This window comes from Drosophila elegans, unplaced genomic scaffold, assembly GCF_018152505.1.
Source record: "Drosophila elegans isolate 14027-0461.03 unplaced genomic scaffold, ASM1815250v1 contig_520, whole genome shotgun sequence".
In the NCBI taxonomy this organism is placed as follows: Eukaryota; Metazoa; Arthropoda; class Insecta; order Diptera; family Drosophilidae; genus Drosophila; species Drosophila elegans.
The window spans coordinates 4,056,873-4,073,635 of NW_024545903.1; the positions used below are offsets into that span (position 1 = coordinate 4,056,873).

The 16,763-nt window shown below is 44.3% G+C and overlaps 3 protein-coding genes across 5 annotated transcripts in view; 2 read left to right on the forward strand and 1 right to left on the reverse strand.

The window, feature by feature from the left end:
- The first annotated feature begins 488 nt into the window (after nt 1-488).
- On the forward strand, nt 489-4,212 carry LOC108145376 (protein deadpan). The gene is made up of 3 exons (XM_017270771.2): nt 489-910; nt 1,304-1,399; nt 2,617-4,212. Exons 1-3 carry the CDS (start codon nt 785-787, stop codon nt 3,721-3,723), a joined length of 1,329 nt encoding a protein of 442 aa, XP_017126260.1. The 5' UTR covers nt 489-784; the 3' UTR covers nt 3,724-4,212.
- A 345-nt stretch (nt 4,213-4,557) lies between these two features.
- On the forward strand, nt 4,558-4,983 carry LOC108145347. The gene has a single exon (XM_017270737.2). The coding sequence runs from the start codon at nt 4,558-4,560 to the stop codon at nt 4,981-4,983; it is 426 nt and encodes a 141-aa protein (XP_017126226.2).
- A 1,679-nt stretch (nt 4,984-6,662) lies between these two features.
- LOC108145413 (low-density lipoprotein receptor-related protein 1B) overlaps nt 6,663-16,763 on the reverse strand; it is a 61,075-nt gene continuing 50,974 nt past the window's right edge. For 2 of the 3 annotated variants that reach the window (XM_017270817.2, XM_017270815.2), the window contains exons 15-21: nt 13,678-15,715; nt 12,567-12,953; nt 10,704-11,517; nt 10,072-10,636; nt 8,677-10,009; nt 8,487-8,613; nt 6,663-7,918 (exon numbers count right to left, since the gene is read on the reverse strand). In XM_017270817.2, coding sequence (XP_017126306.1) covers nt 7,754-7,918; nt 8,487-8,613; nt 8,677-10,009; nt 10,072-10,636; nt 10,704-11,517; nt 12,567-12,953; nt 13,678-15,715 — 5,429 coding nt within the window. In that variant the 3' untranslated portion in view covers nt 6,663-7,753. The remainder of the gene's footprint in view (nt 7,919-8,486; nt 8,614-8,676; nt 10,010-10,071; nt 10,637-10,703; nt 11,518-12,566; nt 12,954-13,677; nt 15,716-16,763) is intronic. The other variant, XM_017270816.2, reaches the window with a different exon arrangement.

A 16,763-nucleotide genomic window follows, 5' to 3' on the forward strand; every position in this document is an offset into this window, starting at 1 on the left:
CTTTAAAGGTGTTTTGTCTTTAAAATATAGATATATAAGGGGTCTGAATTCGGGAGTTAATACTCAACATACAGCTAATGGCTTGGCTCAACTGAATGTTGTGTTGTTTCTGGATCAAAGTCGGGCTTAAGTTCGTTTACTTAAGTTAAGCTCCTATTTTCAGTAATCCCACTGAATGCCGCAATTCGTTGACTCGACAACTCTGCCTGCCTTGGAAAAACTCACTCATCCGAATGCGCAGAGACTCATTGGGGTGGTTTTGCTCAGTCACTTGCCCTCACTCTCAATTTGAGTGAAATTCCGCTGCTGCTGCCGTGGAAGTTCTCAGTCTGCAAAGGGCGATCGTTGGGCTGCCTACCTGCCTCTGCCGCTGTCGCTGCCGCTGCCAAAGTCTATGCCCGCGTCGCCAGGTAATCGAGCGTCTTCGTTTCACTCGGGGACTCGTTTCGCCTTCGACTCGATTCGTTTTTATCCAGTGCTCTTGGCCTCCGAGGATCAGTATCCTTTTGGCATCTCGTGAGCGCGGTCGTCTGCCGCTCTCCTTCGAATGAATACTTGAAAAAGAACAATATAACACAATAATAGAACGATCTTAAAACGCGTACCGCTTGTTAAGTTTTTGTTGTTCGAACATTACTAAAAAAAGTACGTGCAATCATTGTTATAACTATTTTCGTACTCGAACCAAAGTTATTGTGTTGTGAAATATAAAACAAAACGAAACCGAAGCAGACATATTTTGGATTACTTCTTACTTGGATATATCAATTAAAATCGTTACAAAATGGATTACAAAAACGATATAAATTCGGACGATGATTTCGACTGCTCCAACGGCTATAGCGATAGCTATGGCTCCAATGGACGCACGTCCAATCCTAATGGATTGTCAAAGGCGGAATTGAGAAAGGTGAGTTTGTTATTATCAGTTGGAATGGGACCCTTATTGTACTAAAAAAAAGGAAATATAAAAAAACATTTTTGCTCTTACAAAAAATAAATTCTTCACAACATTAAATCTTGTTATCGTAACTAAATTTGTTAGTATCTTGAAAATGTAACGGCCTTAAAATTAAATGGGAAATGTTAATTTTACACAAAAGAGCCTTTAATCTCGCTTATTAAGAGTTAGATACAAATATAATATTTCATTACCAATAATTATATGTTTTGAATTGATAAGCGTATCAAATCTCTTTAAAATTTAGTTAAATGTTGTATAAACATTTCCCTTAAGTTGAACTAAAATCCTTTTGAAATTCGACAATTAACTAATTGCTTTTTCCTTTCTTTTCTTTTGTAGACCAACAAACCGATAATGGAGAAACGTCGCCGGGCTCGCATTAATCACTGCCTCAACGAACTGAAGTCCCTTATACTGGAGGCCATGAAAAAAGACGTAAGTATCCTTGCCGTGATTCAGAGAAGAATAGGATAGCGATTTAGAAACTAGGCCCCCGATTCATATCGGTTCACTTTCCCTATAAATTATGTCAGATCATAAAAAACCCCTTGAGATACAAGTGTCCGAAGGCGGCAAAAGTACAAAAGGACAAAAAACTATATAAAAAACCAACTCCTACGACACACAAACAGCAAAAAAAATTAAAAAAAAAAAAAAAACACAAACCCAAGGCTCTAATTGAGTATTAAATTTTATTGATGATCATTACACGAGAGCGCCGACGAGGAGTCAGTCAAGAGACCAAAAAGTGTTAACAAGTCGAGGAATTACGCAGAAATCGACGGAGATGCGAACGAAACCAGTTTCCAAGGAGTGATCCTGCTGTGAGAAAACTACAAAACAGAAATCAAGTAAAATTTGCCGCCGCAGAATTCTGCAGGAGAGCCGGACCAAAAATCAAATAAGAAAGACATTGAGGGAAAAAAGCAAAAGTAAACAAAAGGTTCAGACAGGAGAGCGGGGGAGGGGCAGGCGAAGGCGGAGGGTAAGGGGGCGGGTACCGGCGAGCGACCTGCGTGGGAACCTTTTGCTAAAATATGCAGTCCCAGAAGGCGAGAAAGAGACGAAGCAACGGGGAGCCAAGAACGATCGCACTGAGAGAAACAGGATCAGGAATCATATTCTTCAATTAAAAGAGGTTCTTTTAGGAAAAAATATTAATATTTTTCAAAACTTTTTTGTTATTCGTTTCCGATAGACTTCAATTTCTAAAAAATCCTATCATATTTGTGAAAATCATATTTTATCAAAGATTGAGATCAATCATAGGGTATTTTACAGCCTTAGTTACCTTCTTGAGTTCTTAAAAACAAAGCAAATTCAGTTGTAGTTTGCTAGGCAAGCAAGGGATGAAAGTCAATCCCCTTTTTCTCTCAGTGCACAGAACACTGAAGATCGGTCGTTCTTCTCGCTGTAGTTGCTGAATCTCACCTTGGTCGTGTGATATTTACAGAGTGGACTTCGCTGAAGTGGACTGCAGATTACACACGAATAGTTGGACATATGAGGCACGAAACGTGCTCCTTAGCTTTGCTTTTTCCCATGCCATTGAACTTGTTGTAGGGCCCCAAACAATTAGCCCGACCCAGCTCCTACTCCATCTTCATTTCGTCATTATCTGACTTTGGTTTCTTCTTGTTCTCTACTTTTAGCCGGCTCGTCATACCAAACTGGAGAAGGCCGACATACTTGAGATGACGGTGAAGCATCTGCAGTCGGTGCAGCGCCAGCAGCTCAACATGGCCATCCAGTCGGATCCGGGGGTGGTGCAGAAGTTCAAGACGGGATTTGTGGAGTGCGCCGAGGAGGTTAACCGCTATGTCAGCCAAATGGATGGCATCGACACGGGTGTCCGTCAGCGGCTCAGCGCCCATCTGAACAACTGTGCCAATAGTCTGGAGCAGATCGGTTCGATGAGCAATTTCAGCAATGGTTATCGTGGTGGTCTCTTTCCCTCGACCACTGCCCCGGCTGCTCCCACGCCCTTGTTTCCCTCGTTGCCGCAGGACTTGAACAACAACAGCCGTACGGAGTCATCGGCTCCGGCCATTCAAATGGGCGGACTTCAGCTCATACCCTCCCGCCTGCCATCGGGGGAGTTTGCCTTGATTATGCCAAACACCGGATCATCGGCTCCGCCGCCAGGACCCTTTGCCTGGCCAGGATCGGCAGGTGGAGTGGCAGCTGGAACGGCCAGCGCCGCCTTGGCCAGCATTGCCAATCCCACGCATTTGAGTGACTATACACAAAGCTTCCGGATGAGCGCGTTCAGCAAACCGACCAGCAATGCCGCACCGGCTAACAACCATCAGGGCAATCTCATCCAGCCACTGCAGCCACTGCAGCCCGTGCAGACGCAGTTGCCCGTGAAGAACAACTCGAGCAGTCCGCCACTGAGTCCCATCTCCTCCATCTCCAGCCACTGCGAGGAGTCCCGAGCTGCCTCGCCCACCGTCGATGTGATGAGCAAGCACAGTTTCGCCGGGGTCTTCTCCACACCGCCGCCAACCAGTGCCGAGACCTCGTTCAACACCAGCGGATCACTCAACTTGAGTGCCGGAAGCCACGACAGCAGCGGCTGCTCCCGATCGCTGGCCCACTTGCAGCAGCAGCAAGTGAGTTCCACCAGCGGCGGCGTCGTGAAGCGGGACAGGGAGGCGGAGGCCGACTCCAGCGACTGCTCCTTGGACGAACCCTCCTCCAAGAAGTTCCTAGCCGGCGCCATTGAAAAATCCAGCTCCGCTTGGAGGCCCTGGTAGATCATCTTTACAAACCTCCCACTATGTTACGTTTATCCATTGTTAATTTATTTCATTGCAATTTTTTTCAAAGATTACCAACTCAAATGCTTTAGAACCTCCCCCCCATTAAGTTTCAACGATTTCTATACGTTTTTTTTGTACCAATGTTTCGCTTTCTTCATTTTAAGTTCAGCTGTGATTTTGTATATTTTTTGTGTAATTCTCATTTAAGCATTTTTATACGCCTTTTATGTAGTTCATTAACTAATTATGTTCTTTAATGTTTCTATCATTTCCCAAATATTTAAGCAATTAAAAGAGTTTCTATTTAAGTTATGTAGATCTTTTTGTAAAGTGTTTACCATTAAGTTCACGTTTCTATTTTAGTGTTGTATTAATACGATTGTAATTGTAATTTTTAGTAAAAGACAAGATTTTTGATGACTGGAAAAAGAGTGAAAATAATGATAATAAAAGACAAATGCTTCGAAACAAGCAATCAATAGAGAATTTTGTGGAAAGGTTTTTTGGGGATTAAAGGGAAAATAAAAACATTTGGAAAATCAAATATATAAGTTGATAACATACTTGAACCTATACAATAATCGGAAGTGGTAATCAACGTGACGGAAATGGCATTGCAATATATGTTCAATGTTTTTCCATAGTTCGATTGAACAGATAACCCATTCTCAAGCCCGCGATCGATGCTATATAAGCTCGTAGAACTCATTCAGTGTGCGAAAAACAAAAATTATTGCAAACGAGAGCGCGCAGTGATTTTCAGGCGTGCATTAAAAGAATCTCAAAAAACATTAATCGAGTTTATAAAATAAAAATAAAATAGCTACCATGCGAGGAAAAACGTTGCAAATTTTATTAGTTGTGATGATCCTGCCACTAATAAGTTTGGCCGCAGATCCTGAAGCTGGTTTGCACAAATATCGTGCTTCGCCCAAACTCACGGGTCCTGTGAAACTCCTACACGATCCCGAGGATGCCATATTGAACACCTTGGATGGGGCTCTGGAGAAGATATCAACGATCTATATGCAGGCTTTGTTCGCTGGCACTCACACCCCCGAACTGGAAGCTCCACTGCGGGCCCTCGAAATGGAGCTATTCGATCTGTTGGACCAGCTATATAACCAGAATCGTCTCAAGGACTATATGAAGTACGAGGCGGAAGTGACGCGACAAATGATTATCTACAACATGCTCAAGCGATTGTTTGGCTACACTCAGGATGTTGTGGAAGTTGAGGCAGGAGCCCTCTGAGCTGTAAATTATAAATTTGTTGATGTCGTTTTAGGCATAAGGTTGATCAGATTAAAATAAAAGAAATTGTGCTACTTTAAAACATAAACATATATTTGTGTTATTTCTAAAACATAATATAAAAATATATATTTTGGGGTTGTAAGGTATATGTTTTTTCACTTAAAGGATTGCTGTTTTGGTGTTTTGTTATAAATAATTTCGGTTTAACATCTCAATTATAAGACATTTCAAAAATTATAAGAATATAACTAATATGAAATAGATGTTGTCACCTATAATTTTATTTAAACATATTTCATATATATAATTTGTATTTTTTTCTACAAATTTAAACCTTTTTTCTTCAAAAATTACTTCTAGTGTAATATCCAGAGGAAAGTGATTTAATAAGGTTGCCAGCTACAAATTGATTTACATCCTCATTTCCCATTTCCCATTACCCGATTTCAATTTTCCATTTCCCCATCCTTTCTCTTGCGACCCCTTTCCGATTTTTTATTCAAAATTTGATTTCACTTCCGTAATAACTTCCGCAACAGCCTGTTCTCGTCCTGCGGCTGCCTTGCGTGTGTCTGTCGAGCGTCGCCTCCACCTTTTTTGAGATTCTGAACCACTCGGATCCTTCGATATTCCGATCCTCGGCACTTCCCACACTCAATCATATCGGCGCTGCTGTTACCCGATCCTGCTGTGAGAAAACCAAAAACACCTCCGCCGAGAGATCGAAAATTATCATAATTTCCATTTCCTTTTTACGCTATTATCCTTTTGCATTTCCAAATACCGTTGCACTTGTTCGTTTGTATTTTTCCCACACAGATCCTTGAGATCCTCTATCGTTGCTTGTTTGCTTTGTGGTTGTTCGCAGGACTCCCCGCCCCCCTCTTGTCCCCTTGCATTCCACTTGTCTCGCTGGATCCTTCGGTTTCATGCCTTTTGTGCGCCGTGTTTGCTGTGATTTGATGCTGGGATCGGAATCCTGTGCGTCCTTCTGTGGGGTTTCGGCTATCACTTTTATTTTTACTTTTGATTTCGTTCTTGGGAATCGCTGTGGGAATGCGCACTTACCTTGATTTCGTATATATGTTAGGGCATTTACCAAATTTTTTTTTTGGTCAAACTTGTTTTCCTTTATTAACAGATTTCATCTTAGCGCCTGCCCGAGTCCTTTTTTTTTTTTTTTTTTTTTAAATTCCAGCATATTTAATTGTCATTTGGCAAATTAACTTGCCAAAAATTCGAAAACTCTGGCCGTGATTTTCCCACAGACAAATTTCCCTGGCCACAATAGAGATGTTCCAGCAGAAAACAAAGTCATGCGGTGTTTAGCTGGAACTCTCCCACACACACACAAGGACTTTGAATATGCCCCTGTGATCCTTTTCTGGTGCAAGAAAAGGATGAAATGTATCCCGGCTACCTGTGCATCGGCAAATTCAAATCGCTTGCATTTCTCACAGAAGAACAACAACAAAAAAATAGGTTCTGAATGGGCCCAGTTATCTGAGTTTCTTGGGCTGATTTGGTTTTCTTATGGGTAACAAGTGTATCTATCAGTATGCGTGAGATGGCCGTGATTGAACAGCTTTGCGCAATGGGAAATGTGGAAAAGTGTTTCCTTTAGTTTTCCCAGGATGTGAGAGCCATGGAAATTCCTTGAGAAAAAAAATGCATGATTACGGTCATAGTATTGCTTTGTATCATTTATTCGATCCTTGTTTTTGTATTTGCCTTAAAGAAAGACGCCGTAACTCTATTTGTTTCGAATTAATGCATATTTATTATGTTTTTACAGTGTTTTTTGTTGTTGTTGTTGTTTGTTTGCAGTGCGTTAGTTATTCGATTCGCACATAGCTTAATTAATTACATACATAATTCTGTATAAATATCATTTTTACATTGTATAATTGTTAAAATTTGGCTTTTATCTGAGCATTATTTTATACAGGAAATCTCGTTAGGTCGATTGATTTGGAAATCGTGCAACTAAATAATGCCACATTAGTGTAGACATACGTATTCTAATTGTGTAAAGTATGTGATGCAATTATTCCTAAGCATTTTGTTCGTTAATTTCTATGTTCTGGTTGTGCTGGCGCTGGTTCGTCCTGGCATTGTGAAGTCTAAATTAATTTAAATGCATATTTGGTCAATCTCCAAAGACGAATTCGATTTCGTTCGCGTTCACGTTCACTACTTGGCAAATTGTCAGTGACTGCTCGAATGGTTTGCCCCATTTAAATGTTAACTAGGCTGCTTGTGGGCAATAAATGTATAAAATATGTACAACGGTTCTCTTCAACTAAATCTACCAACTACTAAATTTACAGATCCACAAAACGTTCCGGATATACACACAATCACGTATATATTCAAAATTCATTTATCAAAAGGCGCATTGCTTGTAAAACGTGTAAACAAATGACAAGAGGACTTCCCCGTTTATAAGGTATAAGGACATCATTAGGGACATAACAAAGGGAGCAAGGCTGCCCGAGTTAGAGCTCTTTGGATAAGGAACCGCGGTCAGCCCCAAAATTAAAGTAATATCAAAAATAATAAAAGGAAACAAAATGTACACAAATGTTTACAAAAATTCGTTATATGGCTACGCTATCAGTCCATTGTTCGAGTTCAAATCGTTATTGAGTGTTGGGATTTGGGATGCTGGATGTGGCATGTGGGATGTGGCATGTGGGATGTGGCATGTGAGTGTCTCCGTGGCCGACTGCGCCTAGCACAGTTCCCGGTCGCAGCGGGTCAATCATCAGAGGATGTCCGGCGTGTGATTCTCGTCGTGCGTGTGCTGCAGCAGTCCCTTCCGCTCGTCCGGAGCCGTGCTGTGCGCTATTTCTGTGCTCACTGGCTCCGGAATGGCATCCGCATACATCGATTCGTACACGGGATTGGCAAAGTTACCCTGCAATATAAACTGCAATTAGTTGTGGTAAATGCAAAATGTAAACTAGGGTATGTACTGTAGTAGTAAAACTAATGTTAGTGGCACAATGTATAGCTTAGGAATATATCTTAAAGAAATTCCTTTCATATTGTTTTAGTTTTTCAAGGAATACGAAAATTGTTAATAATTCCTTACTATTCAATATACTGTAGTAAATAATTTTATATCAATTTTTAGAGTGTAACTATAATTCCTTATTTATCTGCACTTTGTATTAAAAAAAAAAAAAACGTTTTAAATATCTTAACGATTTTTTTAAATTTAAAATTAAGAAAAAAATTTTTTTTAAATTTTATTTTATAAAACTTATAAATTTATTTTATAAATATATTGTATATATGTTAAATGTGCAAATTTGTATTTGCTTATTTAGTTTATAATGTTACCTAAACGAATTTATTAAAAAAGTCTTTTAAAGTATTGTTTTTCAAATTATTTTTGATTGGTTTTTCCAAAAGCCCAAAAACTACTTTTGTTTTGAACGCAGTATAATTAAACTTATATTCCTATTATACAAATTGTTAGATAGTTTGCTCACCTTGTCATCTTCACTGGCAAATGTGGGCGCCTCATCCGCATCACCGCGATACATGGCATTGGTTAACATGATCTCCACGTTGTCCGTCAGACGAGCGTGTGAGAATGGCTGAGCTATGCGATGTTTTCTGCAAAATGGATTTAGGGATTAGATAAAACAAAAACAACTCACAAGACTCAAAGCAACTCACTTTAGGAAGTAAACAGCACCGGCGAACAGGGCTAACACCAGTAGAATCACAGCCAGTATGACGGCCAGCACGGAGAACACACCGCCGGACTCCGTGGGCTCCTGATCGCCCTTCAGCGCATCCGCACTGTCGGTGAGACAGGGCACCACGTTCTTCCCATCGCACAGGCACTCGTTGATGGAGCTGCCCGGCCGACAGACGTTGCACTCGCCGCCAACACAATGGGGCGGCAGCTCACACGCATTACCCTGCCAATCGCCAATGCAGCTGCAATGGGGCAGGCTATACTCGTCCAGGTGGCAGACACCGCCATTGGCACAGTACCGTACGCAGGGATTATCATCCGACACGGGCAGGGTGCAGAAGTCACCGTTCCACTGATCCGTACAGTTGCACAGTGCCACGCCCTTGATCACGTGACAGGTTCCGGCATTCTGGCAAATCATCAGCGTGCAGGGATCCCGGCTGGGCACCTTGGCGTTCTCGCAAAAGTGCGGCGGACTGGAGGTCTTGCACAGATCCGACTCGCAACTCTCGCCAATGAAACGCGTCGGACAGGTGCAGCTCAAACGGCCACCGCGCTCCGAACAGGTTCCTCCATTCTGGCAGAAGTCGCGACACGAACTGGAGTCACAATGCTCGCCGTAGAAGCCACTGGGGCACTGGCACTGCCGCTGACCCTTGCTGCCGATCACACACGATCCGCCGTTCTTGCAAAAGTCGGCGCACTCGTCGATCTCGCAACGTTTGCCGGTGTAGCCATCGGGACACTCGCATTGCGGACTGCCCGTCAGCGTTTCCCTGCAGATGCCACCATTCTCGCAGGTGAGATTCTTGCAGTGCTCGCACTGCTCACCAACGAACATCTTCGGGCAGCTGCACTTCATGCCCTCCGTTTCGGAGAGCAGACACGATCCACCATTGTGGCAGCGGCTCTGGCAGGCGGGCATGGAGGTCTCGCACCTGGCACCCGACCAGCCCGCCGTGCAGGTGCACTTCAGAGGCGGCGGCTCCTGGGATCCCGGCAACTGCGGTGCCACCGTGCACAGGCCGTAGTTCTGGCAGTAGCCGGAGCAGCGATAGTGCTCGCACAGCTCGCCCTCGAATTGCGGCTGGCAGATGCACTTGGGCACATGGTCCACCACTTTGCACACGCCCAGGTTACACTGCAGCGGACAGTAGTCGGGAATGTCGGCGTGGGCCCGGCACACACCCTCGTCGGTCATCACAAAGCCCTCGGGGCACTTGCAACTGTAGCCTGCGGCGGATTCCGAGGAGAGAATGCAGAGGGCGCGGGACATTTTGCAGGGATCCTTGGCGCAGGGATTACTTACTGCGTAAAGTAAAGAGACTCGGTTAGGACGAAAGTTCAAGGGGAACCAATCAGAAACTTACTATTCCTGTTCTGCTTCATTGGATGCAAGATACCAATGTCCGATGAGCGATATCCCTTGAGCAAGTAGGTGCCATTGTCGTTGCCAAACTTGTTCATCTTGATGATGCTCTGATCGTAGAGTTTGATGTACAGATAGTCCTCGAACACATCGATCTTCTGGGGTTTCTCGCGATTGCCAAAGCGTCGCACCACATTGCGATCCTTGCCATTGAGGCGGCACGTTTCGATCGTTCCCTTGCGGTAGTCCGCCCAGTAGAGACGCCCAGTTGGATAGTCCATCGACAGGCTGATGGGCCAGCCCACGTCGCGTTCCACCAGGCTCTTCTTGTTGCTGCCGTCGAGGGAGGCCACCAAGATGCCATTCTCCAGCGTCGACCAGATCATAATGCGCGACTCCGGCTCCAGCACAATGTCCGTGGGATTCATGCCCGTCGACACCAGAGAAATGTACTTCTTGCCCTCAATGTCGGTGGCCAAAATCTGATTGTGCCGCGAGTCGATGATGTACACACGCTGCGACACCCAGTCCACGGCCAATGATTTCGGATCGTCCAATTCGGGGATCTAAAGGGGGTTAAGTTTGTTTGTTTGTTTGTTGGTGTTGATACTAACCAAAGTATTTTGTACTCACATTAAATGCAGTCAGCTCCTTGAGATCGCGACGCACCCTTACGCCAGTGCCCTCCACATGCGGCGTGGCTATCTTCATGGTGTGCACCTTGCCGTGGTGCGAGTCGATCCAGAAGAGCAGCGTGTCCTTGGGCCTGATCAGGATGTCGAAGACGTCGATCTTGAGACTGTCGGTCTGGAAGAAGCCCACCACAGTGGTGCCCTCCTGTTTGGCGGGCAGTATGAAGCGGAACTCCTGCTCGGAGGCGAGCAACAGGATCTGATCCGGACCGGAGGCCAAACAGGTGGCGTTCTTCTCCGGCCCCTTGTGATAGCCATCGGCACACTTGCAGTTGTAGTGGCCCGCCTTCTTCTCCAGGCAGATCTGCGAACAGCTGCCAAAGCCACAAACCGGCGGCTGGCAGTTCATCTCGTCCGATCCGTCGATGCAGTTGTACTGCCCGTCGCAGCGGTACGCCTTCGAGATGCAATCATCGTTCTCGCACTGGAACTGATCGTGCCGACACTTGGGCAGGGCCGCACATACCGCATCCGATTCGTCCTCGTTCTGGCCACAATCATCGACGCCGTCGCACAGCGCCGAGTTCCGGATGCACAGCTGATTGTGGCACTTGAACGCATTGGCATGGCAGTGCGTTTTGGCACACGTCTCCAGGCTCTCGTCACTGCCGTCCAGACAGTCGTCCCAGCCATCACACTTCCAGCGCGACATGATGCACTTGCCGTTGCCGCAGCTAAAGTGATCCGAGTGGCACGTGCAGTTCACCTCGTCCGATCCATCCGGACAGTCGTCGTCGCCATCGCACTTGTATTGCCTGCGAATAGAAGGTGATTTTTATTAATGGGAGTTTTAAGGAAAAAACCAACCATGACTTAATCACAATACGTTGGCAAACATTTGTTTGTTGATAACAATATTAGAAATATTTAACTATTACATTTGCATTAATTTTTAATTGCCTTACTGAGATACACGTTTTTTAAACAGAAGCCACACTAACTATATATCTTGGCAACATTATGTTGAAGGAAGGACACTGACATTGCATCTTGGTCTTTAATTGTTATCCAACAAGAGGCTAGAAGGGCATTTCTACAAACTGTAATGGTCTATTATATTTAAAACAAAATTACTGCCTAACAATTACCTATAAGAAAAAAACAGTATTGGCCTTTAATATACACAACAAAAAAAAATTAGTTAAGCCTTGTCTTCTTAATTCTTAAGTCAATTTCAGGTACTTTAAACAATAATAAACGAGTTGGCTGACTTTTTCTAATCTTAACTACTAGTTTTTATGGCTGCAATAGAACATTTAAGACATAAAGAGTTTTTTTTTTATATTAAAAAAGTGTCTAATTAAAGAAAGAGTTTCAGCAAACTTTACAAGATGCAATTTAACAAGACCTAGTAAAGCTCTGCATCATTTTGTCAAAATAAAAATGATACATATTATTTGTTTAGTAAAAAGAGGTCGCTCCCGAAATCTATATTAATTTGTAGAAAATAATCCACTGAAAATGTTGAATAATATTTGCTCAAATATATGCTATTCCAACAAGAAAAAGTGCAAAAAAGCCTTTCAGATTCGCTGACATATCTTTTCCGAAGTTTTTTTAATGGCTGTGCTTATTTTGTGTCCCCTGCAATTCATCTATTTTTGTTTATTTATTTCTAAGCACTTGCTTAAAAGTTAAGCTTATTTGTTTACCATTTATAAGGGCTGATTTGGAGTTGTCCAAATCAAAAAATAAAAAAAAAGACCGCCATCTTCACACTTAATTTTAAGTTTTAAGTAGGATATTGCTTCCAAAGCCCTGGATTTGCCCATGTATATCCATTAAATCATTTTTCAACACTCACTTGTTGATGCAGGTGTTGAAGGCGGCGCACTTGAACTGATTGTCCTTGCAGGTGATGTTGCAGTTGATCTCGTCGCTGTTGTCGTCGCAGTGGATCTCTCCGTCGCAACGGTAGTTGTGCTTGATGCACTTGCCCGTTCCGCAGCGGAACTCGCTCTCGGAGCAGTTCCGCATCTGGCAGTTCAGCTCGTCGCTGCCATCGCCGCAGTCGTTCTCGTAGTCGCAGCGCCAGCGACCGGGGATGCACTTGGAGTTGTTGCACTTGAAGTAGGTGGGGTCACAGGTCGCCTTGGAGGTGAAGCAGCTGCTCGGTTCGTCCTCGCCATTGGGACAGTCGTGGTCGTCGTCGCATCGCCAAGCCAGTGGAATGCACCGACCCGAATCGCACCTAAAAAAGCAATAACAATAGTTAGTCAGTTGAAGGAATTTTCTTTTTAAACCATTTTAGGGAGCATTATTGAATTGAAAGAAACATTTCCGACCCTATAAATATACATATTCTTGATCAGCATAGCTAAACAAGTTGGTTCTATATACCCATGGCCTATCCTTTTATTTCTATAGTTTAAAAGCTAGAGACTTAACACTTTCGCAATTTAATTGCGAATTTGTGAACCCAAATCAAGTTAACAAAGTGAGTTTAAATCTATGGTTGTTTATAGTAGTTAAAAACAATCCCTTGAGTCTTAAAATCATATTTATTTATAAGTATGTACTCTATTCTTGCCGATCGGACGACAATATATGTACATAGCTGGACAGTCAATCAGTTCAAAATGTTAGACTGCGCTGTTTTCTAAAATTGGAGCATATATCGCTGGTTTTAGACCTAAGTTATAGTATTTATAAACTATTAAACTTTTAATCAAATTAGGTTGACTATATCATTAATCTGTCATATATCTTTCATACTGACCATTCTTTGCGCAATATAAAATATAGATTCTCGAAACTTTCATGTAAAGAATCGATCGGAATTTGATAGATTTGGTTGTTTAAGAAGAATGCTTCTTGTTGCCTAATATAATGGTTTTGTATCATTTCGGATCCATTCCTCAAATGCAAACTAAAACTAATTGGCTTCCATTCTTGTTTTAACACAAAATACTCACTGGAAGTCATTGGGTCCGCAGGAGACATTGTCACAGTTGGCCTCATCGGACTTGTCCGGACAGTCGATGTCGCCATCGCACACCCAGACGTACGGCATGCAGCGGTTGTTGCCGCACTGGAACTGATCCTTCTTGCAGACGAGCGGCGTGCACGACGCCTCATCCTCTCCGCCCGGGCAGTCCTTGACGCCATCACAGCGCTTCACATTGTCCACGCAGAAGGCACTCGAATTGGCCGTCGCTCCGCACTTCATGTGTGTGTCGAAGCAGGTGAACTTGTCGCAGTTCAGCTCATCCGAACCGTCGCCACATTGGTTGACGCCATCACAGAGATTGGACGGATGGGTGCACTTCTGGTTGGCACACTGGTACTGACCCGGTTCGCAGTGGAAGGGCGGACATGACTCCGGCTCATCGCTGCCATCGCCGCAATCGTCCTGGGTATCGCAACGCCAGTAGAACGGAATGCACTTGTACGTATTCACGCACTCGAAGTGCGCAGCCGTGCAGTTGGCTCGACAGGTGCGTCCATCGCTGGCCAGGACGAAGTTCGTGGGGCACATGCACTTGTAGTAGGGCGCCTCCGGTGAGAGCACACACAACGTGGAGCAGTTGGCCGCCAGACAGGGATTGCCGCTCATCGGCTGCTGCTGACGGTACGGATGGAACACCCTCAGGTCCATCGGTCTGTGGATCGTCGTTATCAAAGTGGTGCAGTTCTGTCCGTTGTAAATGCTGCAGTACTCAATGGACTTGGTCTCCCAGTCGGACCAATAAATGCGACCCTCCCACACGGCGATGGCAAAGATATGATGCAGATTCAGCAGCGGATTGATGCTCCTGGCCAACAGCAAACGCGTGTGATTGCCATCCAGATCGCTCACCGAGATCGTATCCTCGCGGGCATCGCCCCAGAACAACTGCTGCGTCTCGAAACTGATGGTCAGGGCATTGGGCCAACCCAAGCCATCGCGGATAATCATCTTGGGAGCGGAGCCATCCATGCCCGCCTTGCCGATGTGCGGAGTGTCGCCCCAATCCGACCAGTAGATGTGCCGCTGGTACGGATGCAGGGCAATGCCACGCGGCTCCCGCAAGTACTCGTTGATCAAGACCTTCCGGTACTTGCCATCCAGCTGCGACACTTCGATCGTGTCCAATCCCTTGTCGCACCAGTACAGGTTCTTGGCCACCCAGTCCACGGCCAGGCCATCCGGATTCTTCAGCATCGCCTGATGCAGGGTCTGCGTTTTGTTCTCCTTGGGGCAGTGCCGCTTGATCGTACCCACGGTGCTGGTCACATCCGACCAGTACAGGCACTGGCTGTCCCAGTCGAAATCCAGGGCCACCGCATTGGACAGCTCGTTGATCAGGATGCTGCCATTGCCGGACATGTCCACTTGCCGGATGTAGTAGCGATTGGAGAAGATCAACTCCATGGTCACGTTGCTGGTGGCCTTGCACGTGTGATGATCCACCAGCGCATAGCCCTTGGCGCACAGACACTTGTACGAACCGTAGGTGTTCACACAGGTCTGCGAGCACGGCTGCTGCTCGTCGCACTCGTCGATGTCCGTGCAGAGATGCGGACTCTTGGGCAGCACCTTGTAGCCCGGCCGGCAATGGCACTGGTAGCCCACCACCTTGTCCTCGCACTCGTGCTCGCAGATGTCCGGTATCAGGCACTCGTTCACATTGCACAGCTCCTCGTCCGAGAAGTCGGCGCAATCGTTCCGCCGATCGCACAGCAAGTCGGCATGGATGCACGCACCGTTCTTGCAGCGGAAGTCATCGGTGCCATTGCATCCACGGGTGTGGGCACACAAGCTGCTCAGCTCGTCGGATCCATCGCCACAGTCCGGTTTGCCATCGCACGTCTGATTCTTCAGTATGCACAGGCCATCCTGGCACTGGTGCATCAGCGATCCGCCGGGACAGGAGTGCGGCATGAAGGCTGGCACACAGCCCTCGTACTCGTCATCGCCACCAGGACAATCCTCGTCCCCGTCGCACACGTAATGCGAGTCGATGCAGAGACCTAAAAGTAATGTATGCTTTAAATTCAATTTGTAATAAAATATTATTTTTTGTTAAGCAAAGTTTGCCATTAAACCTATGGTTCATCAACTCTGGTACTTGTAGAGTAAAATATAATAAAATATATTGTATTCGTTGAAAAGTAACGGAAGTGTTTAGTAGGAAGCGTTTTCGACCATATGAAGTGTATATATTCTAGATCAGGATCAATACCATAGTCGATCTACCCATGTCCATTTGTCTGTCCGTCTGTATGAACGTCGATATCTCGGAAACTATAAAAGCTAGAGATCTGGGATTTGGCATTCAGATTCTAGTAATCATTAAGCAGTAAAAGTTTATTTCAAAACGAAGCCATGCCCACTCTAATGCCCAGAAATCGCGAAACACTAAACAATTCTGTCACGTCACTCTGAGACATATAAGACCTTTGATGTATTTATGTTGCGGTCATATCTATCAGTAGACACAACAATTTTCAAAATCAAGCTATGGTTTTAAAAGTTATTGGGGTATGAAGTTTTCTGCCACTGCTCGTCCGCTGCTCTGCCGGTAATTGCTTATGTAGAGAGACAGAACGAAAGAAGTAGTGTTGGCTATGCAGTTTGATAGATGGCGCCACTTAAACTTCGATTGTTTTGTAGGGGAAATACATACTTAATTTGAAGTTTGTTGACTGAGTAACGGCTATCTACTCAACTATAGCTTTCTTTCTTGTTTTCAATTTAATACAATCACATTTTTTATAAATTTCTTTGATTATATCTTTAACTTTAACCCTTTATACGGCATGAACACTGGTTTTGATGCGGTGTATTTTATTAGACAACTAACTAGATAACTATTTTAATCACTTTTATAAAGGAATTTAAATCACTTTTATCGCTTTCTTGATATTTCTTAAAAACACATCCATATAAAAAGTTTAAATTGGTAAACCTACTATAGTTTCGTATTCTTTTTTGATTAGCTTTCTTAACTTATGTTGAATATTCTCTTCATTAAAGAGTATGGTTTAATAAGGGCGTTCTTCATGCCTAACCAAAATC

What these genes read in the sequence shown, in the direction of transcription:
- LOC108145376 (XM_017270771.2), top strand. Translation starts at nt 785, where the DNA reads ATGGATTACAAAAACGATATAAATTCGGACGATGATTTCGACTGCTCC. An exon ending in CAAAGGCGGAATTGAGAAAG is followed by an intron (nt 911 to 1,303) that starts GTGAGTTTGTTA and finishes TTTCTTTTGTAG; the next exon opens with ACCAACAAACCGATAATGGA. An exon ending in TGGAGGCCATGAAAAAAGAC is followed by an intron (nt 1,400 to 2,616) that starts GTAAGTATCCTT and finishes CTCTACTTTTAG; the next exon opens with CCGGCTCGTCATACCAAACT.
- LOC108145347 (XM_017270737.2), top strand. Translation starts at nt 4,558, where the DNA reads ATGCGAGGAAAAACGTTGCAAATTTTATTAGTTGTGATGATCCTGCCA.